This window comes from Hyla sarda, chromosome 6, assembly GCF_029499605.1.
Source record: "Hyla sarda isolate aHylSar1 chromosome 6, aHylSar1.hap1, whole genome shotgun sequence".
Classification (NCBI taxonomy): domain Eukaryota; kingdom Metazoa; phylum Chordata; class Amphibia; order Anura; family Hylidae; genus Hyla; species Hyla sarda.
Window position 1 is genome coordinate 37176497 of NC_079194.1, and position 21727 is coordinate 37198223.

Genomic DNA, 21727 nt, shown 5'->3' on the forward strand with positions numbered 1-21727 from the left:
ATAGACTAAAGCATAGATCATGCAGTCTGTGCACAGAATTTATCAAGAGCCGTGCGCCATTTGATAAATTAGGTGCACAATAGACCGGACTAACCCTCTGTAGTTTGGTCTATATTGATGCGGGACATAGGCAACTTTGATAAATATCCCCCATTGTATATGTGAATCAAGATCTAATTTATTTGGAATGTCTATTTTCCTTATAAGCAGAGAGCTTCAAAGTAAGAAAATGCTAAATTTTGAAATTTTTCATGAAATTTTGGATTTTTTCACCAAGAAATGATGCAAGTATCGACAAAAAATTTACTACTGTGTTAAAGGGATCTCCGGTGGAAACAAGTGGAAAACAAATGTTTTCAAATCAACTGCTGCCAGAAAGTTAAACATATTTGTAAATTACTTCTATTTCAAAATCTGAAGCCTTCCAGTACTTATCAGCTGCTGTATACTACAGAGGAATTTGTGAAGTTCTATCCAGTCTGACCACAGTGCTCTCTGCTGACACCTCTGTCCATGTCAGTAACTGTCCAGATTATAAGCAAATCCTCATAGAAAACCTCTCCTGCTCTTGACAGTTCCTGACATGGACAGAGGTGTCAGCAGAAAGCACTGTGGTCAGACTGGAGAGAACTTCACAAATTTCTCTGTAGTATATATGTAGTATACAGCAGCTGATAAGTACTGGAAGGGTTAAGATTTTTTAATAGAAGTAATTTTCAAATCTGTTTAACTTTATGGCACCAGTTGATTTGAAAAAAATTTTTTTCCACCGGAGTTCCCCTTTATAGAATCAAATTCATAATCAAATTTATAAGTAAAAGCATCCCGGAGTTATTAATGCTTAAAGTGACAGTGGTCAGATGTGCAAAAAATGCTCTGGTCCTTAAGGTTAAAATGGGCTTGGTCCTTAGGGGTTAATAAATAAAACTAATAAAAAGTCACATATACGCAAAAGTGATATCAATAAAAAAAGTACAGATCCCGGTACAGAAAAGTAGCCCTCATACAGCCCCATATATGGAGAAATATTATAAAAACTTATAGGTGGTCAAAATAGGGCAATCTTAAAGGGGTACTCCGCTGCTCAGTGTTTGGAACAAAATGTTTCAAATGCTTAGAGCTGGCGCCGGAGCTTGTGATGTCATAGCCCCGCTCCCTCATGATGTAATGTCCCTCCTCAATGCAAGTCTATGGGAAGGGGTGTGACAGTTACCACACCCCCTCCCATAGACTTGCATTGAGTGGGCAGGGCTATGATGTCAAGAGCTCCCGGTACTGGCTCTAAGCATTTGGAACATTTTTTTTCCAAATGTTGAGCAGCGGAGTACCCCTTTAAACATAATTTTTTTTTAACACAAGTTTTTTCAAAAGTATGTAGCCATGGGTATAATTTTAATCGAATTATCCCACAGAATAAAGAAAAGACAGGTCACTTTAACAGTAAAGTGTACAATGTGAAAACGAAACCTTCCAAAAATTTGCTAAATCACCCTGAAGGGGGTTCACTGATGATGGAAGCGGGGCTGCATGGTTAGGCCTTGGTCTCCCTCAGGACACTAGACAGCTCCTCCCCAGTATATAAGAGAGCAATTTTTAAGGACCCCCATAGGTCACCCTGAAGTCACCTGGTCACTGGCACCTTCCTTGGTTACACATACTTAGTAAAAACACTTAAAGGCACATTATGATGAATATAATACATTAACCATTTGTATTATAGAAGGAATAATGAGAGTACTGAGGAGTGTGAAGGCCAAGGGACTGGGACTGAGTCCACCTGATAGGACCAGCAGTGTACAGAAGGGCTACTTCTGTACTGGGCCACCACAAATATAAATGGGCTATGTCCTTAACCCCTTAAGGACCCAGCCATTTTACACCTTAGGACCCGGCCATTTTTTGAACATCTGACCACTGTCACTTTAAACATTAATAACTCTGGGATGCTTTTACTTATCAATCTGATTCCGAGATTGTTTTTTCGTGACATATTCTACTTTAACATAGTGGTACATTTTTATGGTAACTTGCATCCTTTCTTGGTGAAAAATCCCAAAATTTGATGAAAAATTTGAAAATTTAGCATTTTTCTAACTTTGAAGCTCTCTGCTTGTAAGGAAAATGGATATTCCAAATATTTATTTTATTTTTTTCACATTTACAATATGTCTACTTTATGTTTGCATCATAAAATTGATGAGTTTTTACTTTTGAAAGACACCAGAGGGCTTCAAAGTTCAGCAGCAATTTTCCAATTTTTCACAAAATTTTCAAACTCACTATTTTTCAGGGACCAGTTCAAGTTTGAAGTGGATTTGAAGGGTCTTCATATTAGAAATACCCCACAAATGACCCCATTATAAAAACCGCACCCCCAAAGTATTCAAAATGACATTCAGTCAGCGTTTTAACCCTTTAGGTGTTTCACAGGAATAGCAGCAAAGTGAAGGAGAAAATTCACAATCTTCATTTTTTACACTTGCATTTTCTTGTAGACCCAATTTTTGAATTTTTACAAGGGGTAAAAGGAGAAAATTTATACTTGTATTTGTAGCCCAATTTCTCTCGAGTAAGCACATACCTCATATGTCTATGTAAAGTGTTCGGCGGGCGCAGTAGAGGGCTCAGAAGGGAAGGAGCAACAAGGGGATTTTGGAGAGTACGTTTTTCTGAAATGGTTTTTGGGGGGCATGTTGCATTTAGGAATCCCCTATGGTGCCAGAACAGCAAAAAAAAAAAAACACATGCCATACCATTTTGGAAACTAGACCCCATGAGGAACGTAACAAGGAATTAAGTGAGCCTTAATACCCCACAGGTGTTTCAAGACTTTTGCATATGTAAAAAAAAAAAAAAAATTTCACTAAAATGTGTTTTTTTCCCCCCAAATTTCACATTTTTGCAAGGGTTAATAGCAGAAAATACCCCCCAAAATTTGTAACCCCATCTCTTCTGGGTATGGAGGTACCCCATAAGTTGACCTGAAGCACACTACGGGCGAACTACAATGCTCAGAAGAGAATGAGTCATATTTGGCTTTTTGAGAACAAATTTTGCTCGGGGGGCATGTCCCATTTAGGAAGCCCCTATGGTGCCAGGAAAGCAAAATAACCCCCACATGGCATACCATTTTGGAAACTAGACCCCTTGAGGAACGTAACAAGGGGTTCAGTGAGCATTTACCCCCCACTGGTGTCTGTCAGATCTTTGGAACAGTGGGCTGTACAAAATTTTTTATTTGCACAGCCCATTGTTCCAAAGATCTGTCAGACACCTGTGGGGTGTAAATTCTCACTGCACCCCTCATTACATTCCGTGAGGGGTGTAGTTTCCGAAATGGGGTCACATGTGTTTTTTTTTTCTTTTTTGCGTTTGTCAAAACCGCTGTAACAATCAGCCACCCCTGTGCAAATCACCTCAAATGTACATGGCGCACTCTCCCTTCTGGGCCTTGTTGTGCGCCCCCAGAACACTTTACGCCCGCATATATGGTATCTTCGTAGTCAGGAGAAACTGCATTACAAATTTTGGGGGGCTTTTTTTCCCTTTACCTCTTGTCAAAATGAAAAGTATAGGGCAACACCAGCATGTTAGTGTAAAAATTTTGTTTTTTTACACCAACATGCTGGTGTAGACCCCAACTTCCCCTTTTCATAAGGGGTGAAAGGAGAAAAAGCCCCCCAAAATTTGTTAGGCAATTTCTGCCGAGTACGGCGATACCCCATATGTGACCCTAAACTGTTTCCTTGAAATACGACAGGGCTCCGAAGTGAGAGCGCCATGCGCATTTGAGGCCTGAATTAGGGATTTGCATAGGGGTGGACATAGGGGTATTCTACGCCAGCGATTCCCAAACAGGGTGCCTCCAGCTGTTGCAAAACTCCCAGCATGCTTGGACAGTCAACGGCTGTCCGGCAATACTGGGAGTTGTTGTTTTGCAACAGCTGGAGGCTCCATTTTGGAAACAGTGGCGTACCAGACATTTTCATTTTTATTGGGGAGGGGGGCTGTGTAGGGGTATGTGTATATGTAGTGTTTTTTACTTTTTATTTTATTTTGTCTTAGTGTAGTGTAGTGTTTTTAGGGTACAGTCACATGGGTGGGGGATTACAGCGAGTTTCCCGCTACGAGTTTGAGCTGCCGCGCAAAATTTGCTGCATCGCAAACTTGCAGCCTGATACTCACTGTAAGCCCCCTGCCCATGTGAATGTATCCTGTACATTCACAGGGGGGGACCTCCAGCTGTTGCAAAACTACAACTCCCAGCATGCACAGTCTATCAGTGCATGCTGGTAGTTATAGTTTTGCAACAGCTGGAGGCACACGGGTTGGGAAACACTGAGTTAGGAAACAGACAATGTTTCCCAACCAGTGTGCCACCAGTTGTTGCAAAACCACAACTCTCGGCATTCTCAAACATGCTGGGAGTAGTAGTTCGGCAACATCTTTAGAGCCAGATGTTGCCGAACTACAACTCCCAGCATGCTGGGAGTTGTAGTTTTGCAACATCTGTAGGACTACAGTTTGCAGACCACTAATACAGTGGTTCCCAATCTGTGCCCTTCCAGATGTTGCAAAACTACAACTCCCAGTATGCCAAAACTGTCCAGGCATGCTGGGAGTTGTAGTTCTGCAACATCTGAAGGGCCAGATGTTACAGAACTACAACTCCCAGCATGCCTGGACAGTAAGGGCATGCTGAGAATGTGTAGTTTTGCAACATCTGGAAGGGCACAGTGGTCTCCAAACTGTGGACCTCCAGATGTTGCAAAACTGCAACTCCCAGCATGCCCAGACGCCAAGGGCTGTCTGGGCATGCTGGGAGTTGTAGTTTACAGGGTCCCATTACAGCAATGCATGTCGCTTTACGGCGACGTGCATTGCTGTAAAGGGCCCGACCGCGGCTGAAGATCAACTCACCTGTCGCCGCCGCCGCCATCTTCATCGCCGGGATCCAGGTCTTCAGGGACGAGGTAAGAACCGGGGCTGGTCCCCAGCACTCCCCCGTCCCCCGCCGCATCCTCCGGTCTTCCTCCCGTCCTCTCCGGACTTCAAGGGGCCGGGCAGGACGGGAGGAAGTAACCGCCCCCCCTCCTGCGATTGGTCGGTTAACTAACCGACAGATCGCAGGGAATAGGAGGAGGTGGCAGGTTTGCCACCTCGCTCCTATACGTTAGCATGGTCCTGGCTGTCTGTGACAGCCGGGATCATGCGAAATTACCGGGCGGTCGGGTCCCAGAGACCCGATCAGCCCGGTATCGCCGCAGATCGCAAGGGCGATTTCCCTTGCGATTTGCGGCGATCGCCGACATGGGGGGCCTACATGGCCCCCCTCGGCGTTTGCCCTGCTGAAGGCGCGGCAGAGACCGGAGAAACACCAGGACGTACTAGTACGTCCTGGGTCCTTAAAGCCCAGGGTGCCAGGACGTTCTAGTACGTCCTGGGTCCTTAAGGGGTTAAGAGGATAAGCTATATTCTGTAATATTATATGAGCAGTGTTTGGCAGTATTATGTAAGCCAAGTATGGTAGTATTATATGAGCAGTCAATTTAAGTATTTATTATATAAGCCTAGTATGGTAGTATTATATGAGCAGTGTATTCCAGTATTTATTATGTAATCCAAGTATGGTAGTATTATATGAGCAGTGTATTGCAGTATTTATTATATAAGCCTAGTATGGTAGTATTATATGAGCAGTCTATTCCAGTATTTGTTATGTAAGCTAAGTATGGTAGTATTATATAAGCAGTCTATTGCAGTATTTATTATATAAGCCTAGTATGGTAGTATTATATGAGCAGTCTATTGCAGTATTTATTATATAAGCCTAGTATGGTAGTATTATATGAGCAGTCTATTGCAGTATTTATTATATAAGCCTAGTATGGTAGTATTATATGGGCAGTGTGTTGCAGTATTATGTAAGCCAAGTATGGTAGTATTATATGAGCAGTCTATTCCAGTATTTATTATATAAACCTAGTATGGTAGTATTATATGAGCAGTTTATTGCAGTATTTATTACATAAGCCAAGTATGGTAGTATTATATGAGCAGTGTATTGCAGTATTTATTATATAAGCCAGGTATGGTAGTATTATATGGGCAGTGTATTGCAGTATTTATTATATAAGCCAAGTATGGTAGTATTATATGGGCAGTGTATTGCAGTATTTATTATATACGCCTAGCATGGTAGCATTATATGAGCAGTGTATTGCAGTATTTATTATATAAGCCTAGTAAGGTAGTATTATATGGGCAGTGTATTGCAGTATTATGTAAGCCAAGTATGGTAGTATTATATGAGCAGTCTATTCCAGTATTTATTATATAAGCCTAGTATGGTAGTATTATACGGGCAGTGTATTGCAGTATTTAGTATAAAAGCCAAGTATGGTAGTATTATATGAGCAGTGTATTGCAGTATTTATTATATAAGCCAAGTATGGTAGTATTATATGAGCAGTGTACTGCAGTATTTATTATATAAGCCTAGTATGGTAGTGTATATGGGCAGTGTATTTCAGTATTTATTATATACGCCTAGTATGGTAGTATTTTATGAGCAGTGTATTGCAGTATTTATTATATAAGCCTAGCATGGTAGTATTATATGAGCAGTGTATTGCAGTATTTATTATATAAGCCAGGTATGGTAGTATTATATGGGCAGTGTATTGGAGTATTTAGTATATAAGTCTAGTATGGTAGTATTATATGGGCAGTGTATTGTAGTATTTATTATATACGCCTAGCATGGTAGTATTATATGAGCAGTGTATTGCAGTATTTATTATATAAGCCTAATATGGTAGTATTATATGGGCAGTGTATTGCAGTATTTATTATATAAGCCTAGTATGGTAGTATTATATGGGCAGTGTATTGCAGTATTTATTATATAAGCCTAGTATGGTAGTATTATATGAGCAGTGTATCGCAGTATTTATTATATAAGCCTAGTATGGTAGTATTATATGAGCAGTGTATTGTAGTATTTATTATATAAGCCTAGTATGGTAGTATTATACGGGCAGTGTATTGCAGTATTTAGTATAAAAGCCAGGTATGGTTGTATTATATGAGCAGTGTATTGTAGTATTTATTATATAAGCCTAGTATGGTAGTATTATACGGGCAGTGTATTGCAGTATTTAGTATAAAAGCCAGGTATGGTTGTATTATATGAGCAGTGTATTGCAGTATTTATTATATATGCCTAGTATGGTAGTGTATATGGGCAGTATATTGCAGTATTTATTATATACGCATAGTATGGTAGTATTATATGGGCAGTGTATTACAGTATTTATTATATAAGCCTAGTATGGTAGTATTATATGAGCAGTGTATTGCAGTATTTATTATATAAGCCTAGTATGGTAGTATTATATGGGCAGTGTATTGCAGTATTTATTATATAAGCCTAGTATAGTAGTATTTTATGAGTAGTGTATTGCAGTATTTATTATATAAGCCCAGTATGGCAGTATTATATGAGCAGTGTATTGCAGTATTTATTATATAAGCCTAGTATGGTAGTATTATATGAGCAGTGTATTGCAGTATTTATTATATAAGCCTAGTATGGTAGTATTATATGGGCAGTGTATTGCAGTATTTATTATATAAGCCTAGTATGGTAGTATTATATGGGCAGTGTATTGCAGTATTTATTATATAAGCCTAGTATGGTAGTATTATATAGGCAGTGTATTGCAGTATTTATTATATAACCCTGGTATGGTAGTATTAAATGGGCAGTGTATTTCAGTATTTAGTATATAAGCCTTGTATGGTAGTATTATATGAGCAATGTATTGCAGTATTTATTATATAAGCCTGGTATGGTAGTATTATATGGGCAGTGTATTTCAGTATTTAGTAGATAAGCCTAGTATGGTAGTATTATATGAGCAGTGTATTGCAGTATTTAGTATATAAGCCTAGTATGGTAGTATTATATGAGCAGTGTACTGCAGTATTTATTACATAAGCCTAGTATGGTAGTATTATATGGGCAGTGTATTGCAGTATTTATTATATAACCCTGGTATGGTAGTATTATATGGGCAGTGTATTTCAGTATTTAGTATATAAGCCTAGTATGGTAGTATTATATGAGCAGTGTATTGCAGTATTTATTACATAAGCCTAGTATGGTAGTATTATATGAGCAGTGTATTGCAGTATTTATTATATAACCCTGGTATGGTAGTATTATATGGGCAGTGTATTTCAGTATTTAGTATATAAGCCTAGTATGGTAGTATTATATGAGCAGTGTATTGCAGTATTTATTATATAAGCCTGGTATGGTAGTATTATATGGGCAGTGTATTTCAGTATTTAGTATATAAGCCTAGTATGGTAGTATTATATGAGCAGTGTATTGCAGTATTTATTATATAAGCCTAGTATGGTAGTATTATATGGGCAGTGTATTTCATATACGGCTAAAGTATACAAGCGTAAGATAATATTACTGTACTACTTTACTATAGTATTATAAGTACTATATGACAATAACTGAGTCTGTCTGAGATTCTGCATCTTCACAGTGAATTAATAATTATACTTCAGAAATGTAAATAGTAAGTTGGGTCTTTATATAAATTAACTAGATTAGGAGGAAAAGGGTTATCTAATAATGTCTTACTTGGATCGTCTGGGGAGAAACACGATGGTATTCCAGGAATACTTGAAGAATTGTAGCAGCATCCTCTGTTAAAACAGGCTCTGGTATCGATTCCTGGGTGACCACATTGTCTTCTGCTATAGAGGCTCATACCACACTGGGCCTTGTCTACAACACAATTATTTGTCTGTCATTAAAGGGGTACTCCGGCCCTAAGACATCTTATCCCCTATCCAAAGGATAGGGGATAAGATGTCTGATCGCGGTGTTCCCGCCACTGGGGACCCCTGCAATCTAGCATGCAGCACTCACCTGTGAGCACTGCAGGAATGACTGGAGGCTCCAAGTCTTTTGCCTCCTTACCACGGGGACGGGGTATCATTACATCACGACTCAGCCCCCATGTGACAGCAGGCTCCGCCCCCTCAATGCAAGTCTATGGGAGGGGGCGTGACGGCCGTCACGCCCCCTCCCATAGACTTGCATTGAGGGGGTGGAGCGTGACGTCACACGGGGGCGGAGTTGTGACATCACGATACTCCTTCCCTGTGGTCGGAAGGCAGAAGACTTGGAGCCTCCAGCAATTCCCGCAGTGCTCACAGGTGAGTGCTGCATGCTAGATTGCAGGGGTCCCCAGTGGTGGGAACACCGCGATCAGACATCTTATCCCCTATCCTTTGGATAGGGGATATGATGTTTTAGGGCCGGAGTACCCCTTTAATTCTGATGTATGATTATTAGATCTATGTCCGCAGTGTTATAGTACTTACCTTGTGACTGTTTAGTGAAGCACCAGATCGCCCCAGAAACTCTGGAGTCAAAGCAGCAGTTCTTCTTTCTGCATTCATCAGCAGTAATCCCGGTATGGCCACAACCCCTTCTTAGATTAACAGCTCCACCACACTCATTTACTGTTACCATTAAAAATAAAATAAAAATTGTTGTTAGAAAATGTACAATAATGTGGAATTATAATATGAGTTGTTTACAGTATTACTAAATCCTCTACTGTATGGAACCTGTGCCATGGTATGGATCCATAAAACATTTTCCATGTATTTCTATGGGCCCATATTGTACCTTCACATACACATACTGTACCTTATATGATAGTATATAAGGCTGGGTTCACACCATGTTTTGTTAAATACTGTTCCCGTATACGGCTGGGAGGAGGGGGCGGGGCTTAATCGCGGCGCCCGCACTCAGCCGTATAGAGGAACCGTATTTAATGTATGTCTATGAGCCGACCGGAGTGAACCGCAGCCTCCGGTCGGCTGCTTTTTTGGCCGTATGCGGTTTCCCGACCACAGGCAAAAACGTGGTCGACAGCGTTTTTGCCTACGGCCGGGAAACCGCATACGGCCGAAAACAAAGCCGACCGGAGTCTGCGGTTCACTCCGGTCGGCTCATAGACATACATTAAATACAGTTCCCTTATACGGCTGAGTGCGGGCGCCTAATACATATGGGAACTCTTCAGACCCTTTTCACATTTCGTTATGTGGCTAAAAAAATGTTTTCCCTATTATTCTGCACTCAATACCCCATAATGATAAAGTGAAAACAGAATGTTACAAATCTTTCCTAATTTATTTAAATGGAAAAACTAAAATATAACATTGACATAAGTATTCAGACCCTTTTACCCCTTAAAGGGGTACTCCAGTGGAATTAAAATTTTTAGTTTTTTAAAATCAACTGGTGCCAGAAATTTAAACAGATTTGTATATTACTATTAAACAATCTTAATCCTTCCAGTACTTATCAGTTGCTGTATGCTCCAGAGGAAGTTGTATTTCTTTCTGGAGTTTTTTTCTGTCTGACCACAGTGCTCTCTGCTGACACCTCTGTTAATATCAGGAACTGTCCAGAGCAGGAGCAAATCCCCATAGCAAACCTCTCCTGCTCTGGACAGTTCCTGATAGGGACAGAGGTGTCAGCAGAGAGCACTGTGGTCAGACAGAAAAAAACTCCAGAAAGAAATAAAATTTTCTCTGGAGCATAAAGCAGCTTATAAGTACTGGAAGGATTAAGATTTTTTAAATAGAAATAATTAACAAATCTGTTTAACTTTCTGGCACCAGTTGATTTAAAAAAAAAAAAATTGTTTTCCACCAGAGTACCCCTTTAAGGACGAAGCCCATTTTGACCGTAAGGACCAAGCCAATTTTCATTTTTGCGTTTTTGTTTTATCCTCCTCTCCTTTTAGAATCCATAACTCTTTTATTTTTCACCTACAGACCCATATGAGGGCTTGTTTTTTGCAAGACCAATTGTACTTTGTAATGACCTCTTTCCTTTTACCATAAGATGTACCATGAAACAAAAAAGAATTTATATTTGCGGGCAGAAATTTATAAGAAAACTGCAATTTTGCTAATTTTCGAGGTTGGATTTTTACGCAGGGCATTTTATGGTAAAATGATACATCATGTTTATTATGTAGGTCAATGTGATTGAACTGATACCCAACTTATATAGTTTTTTTATTTTTTATTATTGTACTGCTTTAAAGGAGTACTCTGGAGCTAACCTTTTATGGGGGAATTGGAGCATGAAGCAAAGTTATGTAACATTCTAATATACTCACGTTTTCCATATGGTCTTCTTCCCGGTCTTCTCCTCGCTTTTCTCTCCGGCCGGAAGCTGGGTCTTTTGATGACGCTCGACCTGTATTTCTTCTTGATCCGCCGCCATCTTCGCCCGGTGACTCATCGCTCCCATGAGTTACTGCGGGCTGCGCCGGCCTCCCCGCCCGGAGTCGGCTACTCCCCCAAAGTTAATGTATTCTGCGCATGTGCAGCACTACGCAAATAGCGTAGGGCTAACGCTAGGCTCCTATCGCTGCCTACGTTAGCCCTACGCTATTTGCGTAGTGCTGCGGCATTCTAGTGACACCGCTAGTGCAGTGTTTCCCAACCAGGGTGCCTCCAGCTGTTGCGAAACTACAACTCCCAGCATGCCCGGACAGCCGTCGGCTGTCCGGGCATGCTGGGAGTTGTAGTTTCGCAACAGCTGGAGGCACCCTGGTTGGGAAACACTGCGCTAGTGGGCACATGGATCAGTGCGCTAGTGGGCACATGGATGGGTGGATCAGTGGGCTAGTGGGCACATGGAGAGGGCTGATGAGCTGGGAGGGGGAGGATGGGAGGAGATAACCACAAGGGAAGGAGCTTTGGGCGTCACTTTATTATAATTTATTATAATTTCCTGGGGGGGGGGGGGGGGTTAGGGTTGCCACCCTGCCGGTATTTTACCGGCACAGCCGGTATTTTCATTCAGATTCCGGGCTGTGTCGGTAAGTTTGGATGAAAAATACCGGCCATGCAATTGCCGGTATTTTTCATTCACTGTCGTCACACTAACCTGAAAAAAAAACAACAACCTCCTGTTCTGTTCAGTGCCGGCACCGCTGAGCGGGAGTACAGCACCCTGTCTGACTGACTCTGAGGCTGTCCCTGTCTCCCAGTCCCAGTCTAAAACTTTACCTGTGCAATGCTGTGCGGCCGGATCTGCGGAGGGACGTTGCGGAAGTGACGTCACTCCGCAGACCCGCGCAGGACGTCACGTCACTCGCCGAGACTAAGAGGAGACTGGAGAGGTGCTGCGGTAGTAGGTAAGTGTGTCTGTTACTATGTGTGTGTCTGTGTTTGTGTGTCTGTCAGTCAGTGTTTGTGTGTCTGTCTGCCAGTGTGTGTGTGTCAGTGTTTGTGTGTGTGTCTCTGTCTCTGAATTCCACCCCAATTCCCCTGTGGCAATTCCCCTGTGGCAATTCCCGCCCCACCCACCCACCCACCCCAATTCCAAGGGGGGGGTGGTAACTTACTATACCTATGTGTAAGAGAGAGGGGGGGGGGGGGTAACTGCCTATACCTATAGGGAAGAGGGGGGGGGGTAGCTGCCTATACCTATGGGGAAGAGAGGGGGGGGGTAACTGCCTATACCTATGGGAAAGAGGGGGGGTAACTGCCTATACCTATGGGAAAGTGGGGGGGGGGGGGGTAACTGCCTATACCTATGGGAAAGAGGGGGGGTAACTGTCTATACCTATGGGGAAGAGGGGGGGTAACTGCCTATACCTATGGGAAAGAGGGGGGGGGTAACTGCCTATACCTATGGGGAAGAGGGGGGGGGGGTAACTGCCTATACCTATGGGAAAGAGGGGGGGGGGGACTGCCTATACCTATGGGGAAGAAGGGGGGGGGGGTAACTGCCTATACCTATGAGGAAGAGGGGGGGGGTAACTGCCTTTGCCTATAGGGAAGAGGGGGGTGTAACTGCCTATACCTATGGTGAAGAGAGGGGGGGTAACTGCCTATACCTATGGGGAAGAGAGGGGGTGACTCTGCCTATAGGGAACGGGGGGGGGGGTGTAACTACCTATACTTATTGGGGGGCTACCTGACTTTAAACCTGGATGCCTAACTACTTACCTACATACCAGGCTATCTAACTATGTACCTGGCCTTCATACATGGCTGCCTAACTACCTAGCTAGCCCCCTACCTACCTGGCTTGTCACATACCTACATATCTGGCTTCCTGATCTACCTACCTAGTTACCTATTTACCTGGCTACCTACCTACCTGCCCTTTTACTGTGCAGGACACCAAGGAGGGCATTATTACAGTTTGTGGGCCTATAGATGGGAAGATTGTGTAGAGGAGGGCACTGAATGTATGCAGAGTCTGACATGTTTTTCCTGCAGATGTTAAGAGATCCACATGGCGGTCTTATCCGGACGGAGAAGAAAAGGAAAGAGGACGCCGATGATCAGAAAATACGTAATTGTGAGTTCCAAAATGTAACTGTAATCACTTATATGGTCTACACATCCTGTGTACAGCTGATATCTACCGCCATATGGTCCTGTATATAATCACTTATACAGATCCTTTATAGTATACTGGTCTGTGTATGGTGGTTTTATTCAGTACAACATTTTCAGTTTTCCACCTACAGAGCTATATGAGGGCTTTATCGGTATCAGTTTGGTTTTGATGATTTTTTCATCCTATTTTTTGTTTTTGGTAGTGTGTATACAGAGGAGCTGTTAAAATGTTTGCATTTGCACTATTTGGTGAGGTTGTCAAATGTATTTATATTATATTTATATTTGCTGGGTATCCCCTTAAATTTATTGCCTGCTATTAAATAAATGTTATTTACAATTGTAAGTTTTATTCTCTAAATGTAATTGTTTTGTGCAATATAGGAAAGTTCCCCCCACATATATATTGTATCCTTCCCATCCCCTCTGCCATTTCTTTACCCCCCCAATCCCCCATGCCATTTCTTTACCCCCCCATCCCCCATGCCATTTCTTCCCCCCCCATCCCCCATGCAATTTCTTTACACCCCCCCATCCCCCATGCCATTTCTTTACCCCCCCATCCCCCATGCCATTTCTTTACCCCCCCCCATCCCCCATGCCATTTCTTTACCATCCCCCATGCCATTTCTTTACCCCCCCATCCCCCATGACATTTCTTAAACCCCTGATCCCTCGTCCTCTGTGCAATCGACCCCTCCCCTTTTTTTTAGCTCCACCCCCACATAGCCACACCCACGGCCGGTATTATTCTGAGGGAAAGGTGGCAACCCTAGGGGGGGGGGGGAGAGGAGGGGGAAAGAGCAGCAGCTAACAGGAAGCTGGCGCAGGGAGTCATGGGAAATGTAGGCTTTATGACATGGCTGCTTACTGCTACAGGTGGCAATTACAAGACAATGGCTGGGCCAAATTTGACAAATGAGGTATCGTTGGAAAGGTCTTTGAAAGAGCTATCAGATGAGGTAAACTTTTTTTTAAGTACCAGCGCTCCAGAGTACTCCTTTAAAAGAATGCAAACTTTGTTTTAACTTAAATGTTTATGCATAAAATTGTCTTTTTTCTGACCCCTATAACTTTGTTATTTTTCCATATAAGGGGATGCATGAGGGCTTATTTTTTGTGCTTTGATTTGTAGTTTTTGTTACGCCGAGCGCTCCGGATCCCCGCTCCTCCCCGGAGCGCTCGCTACACTCCTCTCACTGCAGCGCTCCGGTCGGTTCCACGGACCCGGGGCGCTGCGATACCGCCTCTGGCCGGGATGCGATTCGCGATGCGGGTAGCGCCCGCTCGCGATGCGCACCCCGGCTCCCGTACCTGACTCGCTCTCCGTCAGTTCTGTCCCGGCGCGCGCGGCCCCGCTCCCTAGGGCGCGCGCGCGCCGGGTCTTTGCGATTTAAAGGGCCACTGCGCCGCTGATTGGCGCAGTGGTTCCAATTAGTGTTTACACCTGTGCACTTCCCTATATCACCTCACTTCCCCTTCACTCCCTCGCCGGATCTTGTTGCCTTAGTGCCAGTGAAAGCGTTTCCTTGTGTGTTCCTAGCCTGTGTTCCAGACCTCCTGCCGTTGCCCCTGACTACGATCCTTGCTGCCTGCCCCGACCTTCTGCTACGTCCGACCTTGCTTCTGTCTACTCCCTTGTACCGCGCCTATCTTCAGCAGCCAGAGAGGTTGAGCCGTTGCTAGGGGATACGACCTGGTCACTACCGCCGCAGCAAGACCATCCCGCTTTGCGGCGGGCTCTGGTGAAAACCAGTAGTGACTTAGAACCGATCCTCTAGCACGGTCCACGCCAATCCCTCTCTGGCACAGAGGATCCACTACCTGCCAGCCGGCATCGTGACAGTAGATCCGGCCATGGATCCCGCTGAAGTTCCTCTGCCAGTTGTCGCTGACCTCACCACGGTGGTCGCCCAGCAGTCACAACAGATTGCGCAACAAGGCCAACAGCTGTCTCAACTGACTGTTATGCTACAACAGTTACTACCACAGCTTCAGCAACCATCTCCTCCGCCAGCTCCTGTACCTCCTCCGCAGCGAGTGGCCGCTTCTGGACTACGACTATCCTTGCCGGATAAATTTGATGGGGACTCTAAGCTTTGCCGTGGCTTCCTTTCCCAATGTTCATTACACTTGGAGATGATGTCGGACCAGTTCCCCACTGAAAGGTCTAAGGTGGCTTTCGTAGTCAGCCTGCTGTCTGGAAAAGCCCTGGCTTGGGCCACACCGCTCTGGGACCGCAATGACCCCGTCACTGCCTCTGTACACTCCTTCTTCTCGGAAATTCGAAGTGTCTTTGAGGAACCTGCCCGAGCCTCTTCTGCTGAGACTGCCCTGTTGAACCTGGTCCAGGGTAATTCTTCCGTTGGCGAGTATGCCGTACAATTCCGTACTCTTGCTTCTGAATTATCCTGGAACAATGAGGCCCTCTGCGCGACCTTTAAAAAAGGCCTATCCAGCAACATTAAAGATGTTCTGGCCGCACGAGAAATGCCTGCTAATCTTCATGAACTTATTCACCTAGCCACTCGCATTGACATGCGTTTTTCCGAAAGGCGTCAGGAGCTCCGCCAAGATATGGACTCTGTTCGCACGAGGCGTTTCTTCTCCTCGGCTCCTCTCTCCTCTGGTTCCCTGCAATCTGTTCCTGTGCCTCCCGCCGTGGAGGCTATGCAGGTCGACCGGTCTCGCCTGACATCTCAAGAGAGGACACGACGCCGCATGGAGAACCTCTGCCTGTACTGTGCTAGTACCGAACACTTCCTGAGGGATTGTCCTATCCGCCCTCCCCGCCTGGAAAGACGTACCCTGACTCCGCACAAAGGTGAGACAATCCTTGATGTCCACTCTGCTTCTCCACGTCTTACTGTGCCTGTGCGGATGTCTGCCTCTGCCTTCTCCTTCTCTTCTGTGGCCTTCTTGGACTCTGGATCTGCAGGAAATTTTATTTTGGCCTCTCTCGTCAACAGGTTCAACATCCCAGTGACCAGTCTCACCAGACCCCTTTACATCAATTGTATAAACAATGAAAGATTGGACTGTTCCATACGTTTCCGCACGGAGCCCCTTCTAATGAGCATCGGATCTCATCACGAGAGGATTGAACTTTTGGTCCTCCCCAATTGCACCTCGGAAATTCTCCTTGGACTTCCCTGGCTTCAACTTCATTCCCCAACCCTGGATTGGTCCACTGGGGAGATCAAGAGTTGGGGGCCCTCTTGTTCCAAGGACTGTCTAAAACCGGTTCCCAGTAACCCTTGCCGTAACTCTGTGCTTCCTCCAGTAACCGGTCTCCCTAAGGCCTATATGGACTTCGCGGATGTTTTCTGCAAAAAACAAGCGGAGACTCTACCTCCTCACAGGCCTTATGATTGTCCTATCGACCTCCTCCCGGGCACTACTCCACCCCGGGGCAGAATTTATCCTCTCTCTGCCCCAGAGACTCTTGCCATGTCTGAATACGTCCAGGAGAATCTAAAAAAGGGCTTTATCCGTAAATCCTCCTCTCCTGCCGGAGCCGGATTTTTCTTTGTGTCCAAAAAAGATGGCTCTCTACGTCCTTGCATTGACTACCGCGGACTTAATAAAATCACGGTTAAGAACCGCTACCCCTTACCCCTCATCTCTGAACTCTTTGATCGCCTCCAAGGTGCCCACATCTTTACTAAATTGGACTTAAGAGGCGCCTATAACCTCATCCGCATCAGAGAGGGGGATGAGTGGAAAACAGCATTTAACACCAGAGATGGACACTTTGAGTATCTGGTCATGCCCTTTGGCCTGTGCAACGCCCCTGCTGTCTTCCAAGACTTTGTTAATGAAATTTTTCGTGATCTGTTATACTCCTGTGTTGTTGTATATCTTGATGATATCCTAATTTTTTCGGCCAATCTAGAAGAACACCGCCAGCATGTCCGTATGGTTCTTCAGAGACTTCGTGACAATCAACTCTATGCTAAAATTGAGAAATGTCTGTTTGAATGCCAATCTCTTCCTTTTCTAGGATACTTGGTCTCTGGCCAGGGACTACAAATGGATCCAGATAAACTCTCTGCCGTCTTAGATTGGCCACGCCCCTCCGGACTCCGTGCCATCCAACGTTTTTTGGGGTTCGCCAATTATTACAGGCAATTTATTCCACATTTTTCTACCATTGTGGCTCCTATTGTGGCTTTAACCAAAAAAAATGCCGATCCCAAGTCTTGGCCTCCTCAAGCGGAAGACGCCTTTAAACGACTCAAGTCTGCCTTCTCTTCGGCTCCCGTGCTCTCCAGACCTGACCCATCTAAACCCTTCCTATTGGAGGTTGATGCCTCCTCAGTGGGAGCTGGAGCTGTCCTTCTACAAAAAAACTCTTCCGGGCATGCTGTTACTTGTGGGTTTTTTTCTAGGACCTTCTCTCCGGCGGAGAGGAACTACTCCATCGGGGATCGAGAGCTTCTAGCCATTAAATTAGCACTTGAGGAATGGAGGCATCTGCTGGAGGGATCAAGATTTCCAGTTATTATTTACACCGATCACAAGAACCTCTCATACCTCGAGTCTGCCCAACGGCTGAATCCTCGTCAGGCCAGGTGGTCTCTGTTCTTTGCCCGATTTAATTTTGAAATTCACTTTCGGCCTGCTGATAAGAACATTAGGGCCGATGCTCTCTCTCGTTCCTCAGATGCTTCTGAAATTGAACTCTCTCCTCAACACATCATTCCTCCTGACTGCCTGATTTCCACTTCTCCAGCCTCCTTCAGGCAAACTCCTCCAGGAAAGACCTTTGTTTCTCCACGCCAACGCCTCGGAATCCTCAAATGGGGTCACTCCTCCCATCTCGCAGGTCATGCGGGCATCAAGAAATCTGTGCAACTCATCTCTCGCTTCTATTGGTGGCCGACTCTAGAGACTGATGTGGTGGACTTTGTGCGAGCCTGCACTATCTGTGCCCGGGATAAGACTCCTCGCCAGAAGCCCGCTGGTTTTCTTCTTCCTCTGCCTGTTCCCGAACAACCTTGGTCTCTGATTGGTATGGATTTTATTACTGACTTACCCCCATCCCATGGCAACACTGTTATTTGGGTGGTCGTTGATCGATTCTCCAAAATGGCACATTTCATCCCTCTTCCTGGTCTTCCTTCAGCGCCTCAGTTGGCTAAACAATTTTTTGTACACATTTTTCGTCTTCACGGGTTGCCTACGCAGATCGTCTCGGATAGAGGCGTCCAATTTGTGTCTAAATTCTGGAGGGCTCTCTGTAAACAACTCAAGATTAAATTAAATTTTTCTTCTGCATACCATCCTCAATCCAATGGACAAGTAGAAAGAATTAACCAGATCTTGGGTGACTATTTACGACATTTTGTTTCCTCCCGCCAGGATGACTGGGCAGATCTTCTACCTTGGGCCGAATTCTCGTATAATTTCAGAATCTCTGAATCTTCCTCCAAATCCCCGTTTTTCGTGGTGTACGGCCGTCACCCTCTTCCCCCCCTCCCTACCCCCTTGCCCTCTGGTCTGCCCGCTGTGGATGAAATTTCTCGTGATCTTTCCATCATATGGAGAGAGACCCAAAATTCTCTCTTACAGGCTTCTTCACGCATGAAGAGATTCGCGGATAAGAAAAGAAGAGCTCCTCCCATTTTTTCCCCTGGAGACAAGGTATGGCTCTCCGCCAAATATGTCCGCTTCCGTGTCCCTAGCTATAAGTTGGGACCACGCTATCTTGGTCCTTTCAAGATTTTGCGCCAGATTAATCCTGTCTCTTACAAACTTCTTCTTCCTCCTTCTCTTCGTATTCCTAATGCCTTTCATGTTTCTCTTCTTAAACCACTTATCATTAACCGTTTCTCTCCCAAATCTGTTCCCCCCACTCCTGTCTCCGGCTCCTCGGACATCTTCTCCGTCAAAGAAATTTTAGCATCTAAAAAGGTCAGAGGGAAAACCTTCTTTTTAGTGGATTGGGAGGGTTGTGGTCCAGAAGAGAGGTCCTGGGAACCTGAGGACAATATCCTGGACAAAAGTCTGGTCCTCAGGTTCTCAGGCTCCAAGAAGAGGGGGAGACCCAAGGGGGGGGGTACTGTTACGCCGAGCGCTCCGGATCCCCGCTCCTCCCCGGAGCGCTCGCTACACTCCTCTCACTGCAGCGCTCCGGTCGGTTCCACGGACCCGGGGCGCTGCGATACCGCCTCTGGCCGGGATGCGATTCGCGATGCGGGTAGCGCCCGCTCGCGATGCGCACCCCGGCTCCCGTACCTGACTCGCTCTCCGTCAGTTCTGTCCCGGCGCGCGCGGCCCCGCTCCCTAGGGCGCGCGCGCGCCGGGTCTTTGCGATTTAAAGGGCCACTGCGCCGCTGATTGGCGCAGTGGTTCCAATTAGTGTTTACACCTGTGCACTTCCCTATATCACCTCACTTCCCCTTCACTCCCTCGCCGGATCTTGTTGCCTTAGTGCCAGTGAAAGCGTTTCCTTGTGTGTTCCTAGCCTGTGTTCCAGACCTCCTGCCGTTGCCCCTGACTACGATCCTTGCTGCCTGCCCCGACCTTCTGCTACGTCCGACCTTGCTTCTGTCTACTCCCTTGTACCGCGCCTATCTTCAGCAGCCAGAGAGGTTGAGCCGTTGCTAGGGGATACGACCTGGTCACTACCGCCGCAGCAAGACCATCCCGCTTTGCGGCGGGCTCTGGTGAAAACCAGTAGTGACTTAGAACCGATCCTCTAGCACGGTCCACGCCAATCCCTCTCTGGCACAGAGGATCCACTACCTGCCAGCCGGCATCGTGACAGTTTTCATCTGCACCATTTTCATAAAAAAAAAAAAAAAAATTCTGATATATGATGTGATTAAAAATCAGTATTTTTGGTGTTTGATATTTTTTTTACATTTTCACCGTTTGCGGTGCAAGAACATAAACATTGTGTTTAAATTTTTGGTGCACATTTGTAGTCTCTCCCTTCTTCCATGGCCAACACTCAACTCCACCCATTCGACCCAGATGTTTTTAATTAGCAGGAGACAGCAGATGGGTTTCCTCCTAGCATTCTCCCAGCCCTCTGGCAGGGAGCACAAGTTAGGTGTTCACACTGTTGTGGTGCTCTGTGGCGGCCATTGCTTTTATGATGCTTTGTCTGTGGGGTGGCGTAACCCAGAGCCACGGGCTTGGTCGGGCCGCAGTAGGGCTGCCTGGCCACTGGGTCATTTCCCCTGTGGGCTTGGTGTCGCGGAGGCAGTGGTTGCCGTCCGGCGCTACGCCAGTGTTAGGATAGGGACCCACTTTGACTAGGTGGCCTTGACGTGGCGAGTGGGCTTGTACTTTAAGATCAAAATGTATACTAACAACCTGTTAGTTTGTTAAATCATGCTAAGAAGCAAGTAGATCAAAATACAATTTGTGGATGTACAGCTGTGTTTCTCTATTTATGTTGTTCAATAAAATATAGGGTACATTTCTTTCAATATCAGAAGAAATGTACAAAAAATATGTCCCACAAATAAAGTATTTGTGAAAAAAAAAAGCAATTCGAATTTTTAACACTGATTTTGTAATAATTCTTGCTAAAAAAAACTATGGTGTTAAAATACTCACTGTACCCTCTAGTAAATACCTTAAAGGTGTATTCCAGGATTTTTTGTTATTTGACTATGCTACAGGGGCTGCAAAGTTAGTGTAGTTCATAATATTGTGTCTATACCTGTGTGTGACAGTTTTCTCACAATTCTTCTGTGATTTTCACCCCGATATTTATTTTTAACAGATTACAAATAGACTTTTGCTTCGGATTTTTCCCAGGTTGCAATGCGGCCGACCTGAGTCACTAGTCAGCTGATCACAGGAAGCCTGTCTGCTTCAATGGGTGGAGGGATCACTTGGTGGGAAAGAGGTCAGTCTACAACAAATGCAACAGCTGTAGGCACCCTGATTGAAAATCACAGGTCTTTTTGAATGGATGCAGCTCATTTATGTTTCAATGGGTGGGGTGGCTGATGTGTGGGAGGGAGGAAAATGGAATTATGGGATTTGTAGTAAAAAAAAAATAAAAGTCAAACAGGAAATACCAGTTCACATAAAGCTAGCCACAGTCTTATGGTAATCTCACAACATAGTCATTTAGCCCCAAGACAAGCGCAGATCCTTCCTAAGCATGTCCATTACTGTCTGCCAGGTACGTACTAAAATCACCTTATGGTGGAGAACCCCTTTAAGGGGTCTAGTTTCTAAAATGGGGTAATTGGGGGGGGGGGGATTCTATGTTCTACTACCT

General features: G+C 44.8%; 1 protein-coding gene across 1 annotated transcript in view; it reads right to left on the bottom strand.

Moving 5' to 3' along the window:
• The window catches only part of LOC130275491 (putative gastrointestinal growth factor xP4), a 67946-nt gene that overhangs the window by 19596 nt on the left and 26623 nt on the right, over window positions 1-21727 (bottom strand). Inside the window, exons 3-4 of the mRNA XM_056523536.1 lie at window positions 9415-9555; window positions 8666-8812 (exon numbers count right to left, since the gene is read on the bottom strand). Coding sequence (XP_056379511.1) covers window positions 8666-8812; window positions 9415-9555 — 288 coding nt within the window. The remainder of the gene's footprint in view (window positions 1-8665; window positions 8813-9414; window positions 9556-21727) is intronic.